Here is a 7,276-nt window from a genome sequence, read left to right as displayed (position 1 = left end):
ATGAAGAATTATTTAATCAACCTAAAAATACTTCATTTTTAATTGATTCAGTAAGGTTTTTTTGCTTTAGTCTTGGAAAACAACGTAAATATTTGTCTGTCGTGTAATAAATTTAATGTAATTAAAGACTAGAAAGAAAATTAATACTTTTTCCTTTCTTTTTTTTTTTTGCTATTAAATAGTAAGAAAAACTGAAAAACTTTCTCTTACTAAAAGTTTATCACGTCTATTAAGACATTTGTCATGTCTACTAGGATATTTCTGATATTCAACAAAAAAAAAAAAATACTTTAATACGCAAAGTAAGCAAATTATTATAAAAATTCCTAAATCTCATAAAGGTAATATTGTTGATTCACTTTAAATTCCAGAAATTTTTTTAATCATATGCCACTTTTTTATAGTAATTGAATTAAATTGTTAATAGGTTGGCACTTAATTAAAAATTTTTAATTTATTTTAAAATCTCCATTTGCTATTCTGAACACAAATGATATAAAATTATTTTTTATTCAGAGCTTTAGGAATTTGTACTTTAGAAAAGGCCAAATTTTAAAAACTATCTTTTACAATAATAATAATTACTTGCAAAAACTAAATCGATATTTGAAAAAAATGTTGATTTTTCATATTTGTTAATTGTCATTTAAGATTTATTAATAAGAGTTAATATTTTTTAACTTTCAACATGTAGTCTATATTGAAAGATTGTAAGATTTTTTAAATTGGTACTATGACCTAACAATATTAGATTTAAGAATATTAGAACTACAATTATTTATTCCCACTTTCCTTAACTTAAAAATTAAAAGAAAATTTCTAGAAAGAAGTACTTTATTTAGTAAATCTAAATAAGTAAAGTAATTATCTAGAAATTTTATCCTAAGAGTTTCAAAATGATTATAAGCACATTGAATATCTGAAAAACATATTTAATAATTTAATAAAATTTCATTTGAATTATTGCGCTTACGAGATATTTTGCAAATAAATAGAGATTAAGAATCTTACAAATCAAATAAGTTCCTTAGCAATTACCGATACATATATGTACTGAATCTTCAAAAAAGTTTTAGATATTTGCGACATTTATAAATTTCAAGAATTGCAGTATAATGCAATATTATAAATTAAATAAACAATTATAAATTTGTGTGAGCAATTTAAAAATTTTTAAAGTGAATAGTTATTCAATAAAACAATCACTGTTACATTTTATTCAGTAAAATTTTCCTAATACCTCTTAATTTACAAGAGATTTTAAATAACGTTAACATGTTTTTTATTGACTTTGATCAAATTTTCATCCTTGTACAAATATCTATCTAACAACACTAATAATCTCACATCTTATATCACTATATTATTTAGCTGCATTTTTATGTATTAATAAATCGTAAATGAAATTATAGATTATCAATTAAATGCGTTTATTTTTAAAATTTCAAATAAAATTTATAGAACTATTTATAGAATACAGTTTCTATCTTAAACCAATTACAACAATAAAGTAATAATTTCATCAAAGCATAGTAAAATAAATTATGCCAAAAAAGTATTTCAACATTATCCATGAAATGATTCAAAGATAAAATATATATTAAAAATAGTACTTTAAATTCTATACAAATAAATTTTATTTACAGCTTTATTTTGTCATTCTTCATTCATTTTTTTGCTAGTCCAACATCAACAGAAGGTTCTCTTACAAGAGCAGAACATTCTTTAAATTTTTCATGATTTTTGTCGACCATTAAACTAAAAATTACACTTTCACTTGTTGTTATAAAACAGCCATATTGTCGCATTCTCTCTATTGCTAGATCACGATCTTGTAAAATTCTAGACATAACACAATCAGCAACAAGATGAACATTATATCCATTCTCTAATAAATCCAACGTTGTTTGTTCAACACAAATGTGAGCCTACAATAATATTTTGTTAATATTTAAAAAAAAAATTTATAAAGAATTTCATTTTACTTCAAGTCCAAACAGAACAATGTTTTTAACATTTCCAATTTCTTTTAAATTTTTCTCTAATTCAGGAATATACATACTAAACTTGGTTTTAGGAAGAACACATTTTGCATGGCTAACATCTATTTCATCAACAATATGTCCAAGTGCTTTAGGATAATGTTCAGTTGCTAATAATGGAACATTGAGGATTTTTCCGGCTTTAACCTTAAATTGAAAAATTTCTTTACAAAAAATTTTTAATCAATGTGGAAAAAAAATATGAATCTACCAATTTGTTAGAATTCACAACAAACGGATCAAAAAATTTCATTGATGGCCGAAATTTCGTTTGTATATCTGCAAATAGTCAAAAAGAATTTTTTGAAAACTATGTTACTACATACATATATACATATTATAATGTATTGTAGTTTTATATTTATTTTAGTTTTTATCATAATTTGATTTCTAATATTAAAATTTCTTTCAGGAAGTTTTTATACTCTTTCTTTATATAGTCTAAACTAATTTTAAATTGTTTCTGTACATGTATGTACATCTATTATTAACACAACCGCATGCAACCTTATTGGCAATATACATATATAGTTATTTATATAAGGAATTGTAGAATTGCTCTAAAGATAACAATTCAACAGGTTTATATTGATCTAAACAAGTTTTTCTGTGTAATTATGAGAAAATAAATGGGCAAAGATGAAACGCTCTTTGTTTTTACATTAAAAGTGAAATACGTAACAATATTTGATAAGTAGATATGTAGGTGCCTTCCTATCTAATTAAAAAAATTAGAACGTCATAATGGATATACAAATACGATAAAAAACTTAATTATATTCAACTCGTACATTTAGACAAGAAATGTATGTTTATTTGCATATGAAACACAAATGGTTAGATGAAATTATGTATTACGTGGAAAAAACTTCTAAATTAAAAATATATGTATGTTTGCATTTTCCGGGAAAGCACATAATAAAGAAAATCTATAAATTTTTACTACCACGAAAGGTTACATGGACCGAGATAAATTCCAATTTACTAAAAATAATATGCCTAAATTAAAACAAAATAGTATTAAATTTAAATTCTTAAATATAATATAAAACTTATTACCTACCACAAAGTAAAAATGATGTATTCTTCAAATCTAATTTAGCAAATCGGGCAGCCATTATCCTTAAAACGATTAACACACAAGCGATTAAAATTTAAAAACAAAAAAAAAATATATTTTTACACTTAAATTAAATGAAAACTAAAAATAACAAAAAAAAAATTTATGCAGTTGAAACAAGCCAGACTTTTTGACTTCACTCAACCCAATATGGATAATTGGATATTATCAAATTACTTTACTATCATACAACACAGCTGATATAACAACAATATGACCTTGGTATATAATTTTGTTGTCACAACAATTAAATGTCAGTTTATTTTGTTGTCAAAAGTTTAATTAAAATACCGATTGTCAAAACAATATAATGTTATGAGAAAAATTTTTCAAATTATTAATATTTCATATAAATATTTTTAATTAATTAAAATTTCCTTTAGATTTTATTTTAATATATTTCACTTCTTGCAGACATTCATTGAATATAAAAGAAAGAAATAAAATTTTGTACTAAAATTATTTAGCGACATCTATTTTTTTAGTACATAACCTAATTTATTACAATTATATTTACAACGTATATACCTACATATCTATTTTGTGCATTTACAAAAAATGACAACTACTTTCATATTGAATTTTGACATTTTATTTTTTAATGTTTCCCATATTATTTTGACTTTTCTTGAAAACAAAACAACAAAAAAAAATTTAAATATGGCGGTGACAAGACGCATCATATTACCAACATAAAAAAATTGAATATATTACAAAATGTTGACAGTTCGGTCTGCCACAACATCACGCAAGTAAGATTTAATTTTTTCCGCATAAAATAAATTTGTTAAAATATAAAAAAAAAAGAAAATCGGGTTAAATTAATATTAAAAATAAAATAATATTATGTGAAAAATTAAATGAACATTTTAAAATAATTTTTTTTTTTTAGTTTTTAGTGTGCAATTTATATATGGTGTGAATTGTTTAATATTGTAAAGTGAAAAAAAAATTGTGAAAAGAAAAGTTCCATATATATATTATATATATATATATATGTAGGAATATATATATGGCAAAGTGTATATGTATATGAGGAAACCCATTGTCATGGTTTTTACAAAATTATATATAAATGTATTTATATACCTATAATTAATATATAAAATGAGAAAATAAAAAAAAAAATGCAGCACTAAATGTGAAAAAAATTATTAAGTATTTTTTTCGAAAAAAAGAAAAAAAAATATAAAATATAAAAAAAAACAATAATCGTAAAAAAATTAAAAATAAAATAAATTTATTAAAAATTTCAATTTAAAAAAATTAAAATATATATATATAGTAATTAAATATTAGATAAAATAAGAAACCACCACATTCTGGATAAATATATCGATATATATGTGTAATCATATATATACATATGATTTTTTTTTTAATGAATGAAATGTAAATTTTTTGCATATCGGTTTGCCCTGAATTTGGATGCGAAATTTTGGGCACCGAATTAATTTTTCTTATAGAAAATCAAAACGCCAATGAATTCTCGACGGCAGTCATTGGATCGACCAGGTGCGCTTAAACAAAACATATTTGATTTTAATAATTAATTTATTTTTTTTTTTGCAATTTATACTTATTAATTATATATTTTTTACTTAGTTTATTTAATACTTGTATTAAGGCTAAAAATATACCCTATAAAATAATGTTGTCTTTTTTTTTTTATATATGAAAATCAAAAATTTTTATTTTTTTTTTGCAATTTATACATCTCTCTAACTACAACTACATGCATGCATTTGTATACATTGTATGTATGATAAGTCTATGGCCAGTGTGTATATGACAATCATGTATAATGCAATTTTCTATATTCACACAAAAATAAATGAAAAATAATAATATTATTTTTGATTTCGACAATCAAAATAAAAATGAATCAAATTTTGAATAAAAATAAACACAAATCCCTAATAATATGTTATAATAATATTTTAATTAAATTGAAGCGAAATATTTATAAAAAAAATTAAAAAAAAAAATTTGTATGTAATATTGAAATTGAAAGAAGTCAAAGCGAGAGTAACATGAAAAAAAAAGGAAACGAGAAGATACCTTGCGCTGTGCTAAAAATAAAACGCATATATTTTAATATAAATTTAATTTTGATAGTAGTAGTGTTAACATATATCTGCACTCCTCACTCATTTCATATACATATTATAATATATTGTGTGGTATAGATTCTTCTTGTGTGCATATTTATTTTTTTTACAATTGTATTTATGCATATAAATGTATATTTTATTAAAAAAAAATATTTTCTCATATGAATTTTGGAAATCTTTGAAAATATTGTTAAAAAATCAAAAAGAAAAAAACAAAAAATAACAAATGAAAGTTGGACTTGGTGGATTTCTATTTCAATTTAGATTTCCTATCATTGGCATTTTTGTTTTTATCTTCCTTTTATTTTCAATTATTAATAAATTACGAAAATTTTTATTAAAATTTTTACAAAAAAAAAAATTTATTTTATTTTTATACGTCATATTTTTTATAGTGACAACTCGCACACACATATACAAAATACCATACATATGCATATATATTATGCATACATATTTTGTATGTTTGTATAAATGATACATATATGCATATAAATTTTTTTATTTAAAAATATTTCCAATAATTTAAATTCCATTAAAAAAAAAATATATATTTTTTTTTTCATAAATATTTTTACTATTTTAATTTAAATCAATCAATTTCAAATTTGAATTTGAACTCATTTCTTTTAGATCAAAATACAAGTGATAAAAGAGAAGAGAGATAAAAAGAAAATTAAAAATATTAATAAAATTCTTGCACAATATAGAAAGTGTCGCCATTATACACACAATATTTTTATAAGTGCTAAAAAAAATAATAAAATTAAAATAAAAACCAAAAATATATACATATATATACTTACATACATATATTTAATTTCTTTCTTTACCTGTGCTCTCCCAAAACACAACACACATTGGATATTATTACATTTTATTATACATACTTATACTTATCTACTATACAATTAAGAAGAAAATGAAACATCAAAGAGCAGCACACTACACTAGAGTACTTAAATTGTATATCTACAAAAAATCTAGTTAAAAAATTTAATAGAGTATATCGTTTTTTTTTTAACATATTACATGTCCATTTCGGATAAAAGGTCCAAATCATATATTGATACAATACATATCTTAAAAAAAAAAAAAAAAGAAAAACAAATCTGTGTATTGCATATGTATGTAGCTATAGTATATGCGAGTAAATAGATTAGTGGGTACACGTATATATGTATGTATGACTAAAAAATTTTATTTTGACTTTTTAGATACATTTTGAGATAGAAACGTACATTTTCGTATTGTATACAAGTTAACATTATAAAATATGCATGGTGTCGTGCGTTCGCTTTATTTCTCATTATGCTCGTTCAATCATATTATCTCTTCTATACTATATTAGATAGGTGGCTAAGTTAGTCAATCTCATTTTCTAATCAAAAAAGAAACCAAAGAATAATTTTTATTAAAAGATGCTTGGATGTTTGTTTTTCGACTTGATTTTTTAATTTATCCAAAAAATTTTTTCTTTATTTTATTTGCTATGACTTACGAATTACGACGGCTACCCTTCTTTTAAAAATTTAATTTTTTTTGTAAAATTGAGAAAAATTTCTCTCTTCTTTTTTTTAAAAATTCTCTTTTTGAGATTTTTGTGTTTCATATATTTTGAAATTTAAATAAAAAAGAAGAAGGCAAGGTAAACATTTCAAATTCAAATGTCAAATTCAGCAATAACACTGAAAATATAGTGAAATACCCTACAAAAATAGAAAGAAAAAAAAACAAAAAATGGAAAACAAAACAAAATTAAAAAGCATGTAAACTTGGTTTTTGTGAATTTTCTGTGACGTCGTTCTCTTCATCGTTTATTCATTCGTGAGTTTTTTTTTCTTGTTTTCTCTACTTTACGTTTTATTTTTTTTTGTTTTTTATTCAATGTTCATCGTTCTCTATCTCTATTTAATTTTTTTTTTTGTGTTTTTTGGTGTTAATGTACTCTAATATTTCTAAAGTTACCTAACGATTAATGCGAACGATTGATGCTCATT

The 7,276-nt window shown here is 21.9% G+C and overlaps 2 protein-coding genes across 3 annotated transcripts in view; one reads left to right on the top strand and one right to left on the bottom strand.

The window, feature by feature from the left end:
• Positions 1-1,413: 1,413 nt before the first annotated feature.
• LOC129607145 (isochorismatase domain-containing protein 1-like) lies at positions 1,414-3,396 on the bottom strand. The gene is made up of 4 exons (XM_055517894.1): positions 3,106-3,396; positions 2,254-2,321; positions 1,986-2,189; positions 1,414-1,928 (listed from the first exon to the last, which is right to left on the bottom strand). The coding sequence occupies exons 1-4, from the start codon at positions 3,158-3,160 to the stop codon at positions 1,668-1,670; spliced, it is 588 nt and encodes a 195-aa protein (XP_055373869.1). The 5' UTR covers positions 3,161-3,396; the 3' UTR covers positions 1,414-1,667.
• A 502-nt stretch (positions 3,397-3,898) lies between these two features.
• Positions 3,899-7,276, top strand: part of LOC129607166 (mucin-2) — a 103,918-nt gene continuing 100,540 nt past the window's right edge. For both annotated transcript variants that reach the window (XM_055517930.1, XM_055517929.1), the window contains exon 1: positions 3,899-4,677. In XM_055517930.1, the coding sequence (XP_055373905.1) occupies positions 4,644-4,677 (34 nt within the window). In that variant the 5' untranslated portion in view covers positions 3,899-4,643. The remainder of the gene's footprint in view (positions 4,678-7,276) is intronic.

This window comes from Condylostylus longicornis, unplaced genomic scaffold (assembly GCF_029603195.1).
Source record: "Condylostylus longicornis isolate FDR11 unplaced genomic scaffold, ASM2960319v2 ptg000026l, whole genome shotgun sequence".
In the NCBI taxonomy this organism is placed as follows: Eukaryota; Metazoa; Arthropoda; class Insecta; order Diptera; family Dolichopodidae; genus Condylostylus; species Condylostylus longicornis.
Note: the sequence above shows the minus strand (reverse complement) of the source record. Positions and strands in the feature narration are given on the sequence as shown.

Bases quoted from the DNA above. Each gene is read 5' to 3' on its own strand.
- LOC129607145 (XM_055517894.1), bottom strand. From the start codon at position 3,160: ATGGCTGCCCGATTTGCTAAATTAGATTTGAAGAATACATCATTTTTA. The intron at 2,322-3,105 runs GTAGGTAATAAG...GACTATTTGCAG, and splicing joins TACATCATTTTTACTTTGTG to ATATACAAACGAAATTTCGG. The intron at 1,929-1,985 runs GTAAAATGAAAT...ATATTATTGTAG, and splicing joins TTGTTCTGTTTGGACTTGAA to GCTCACATTTGTGTTGAACA.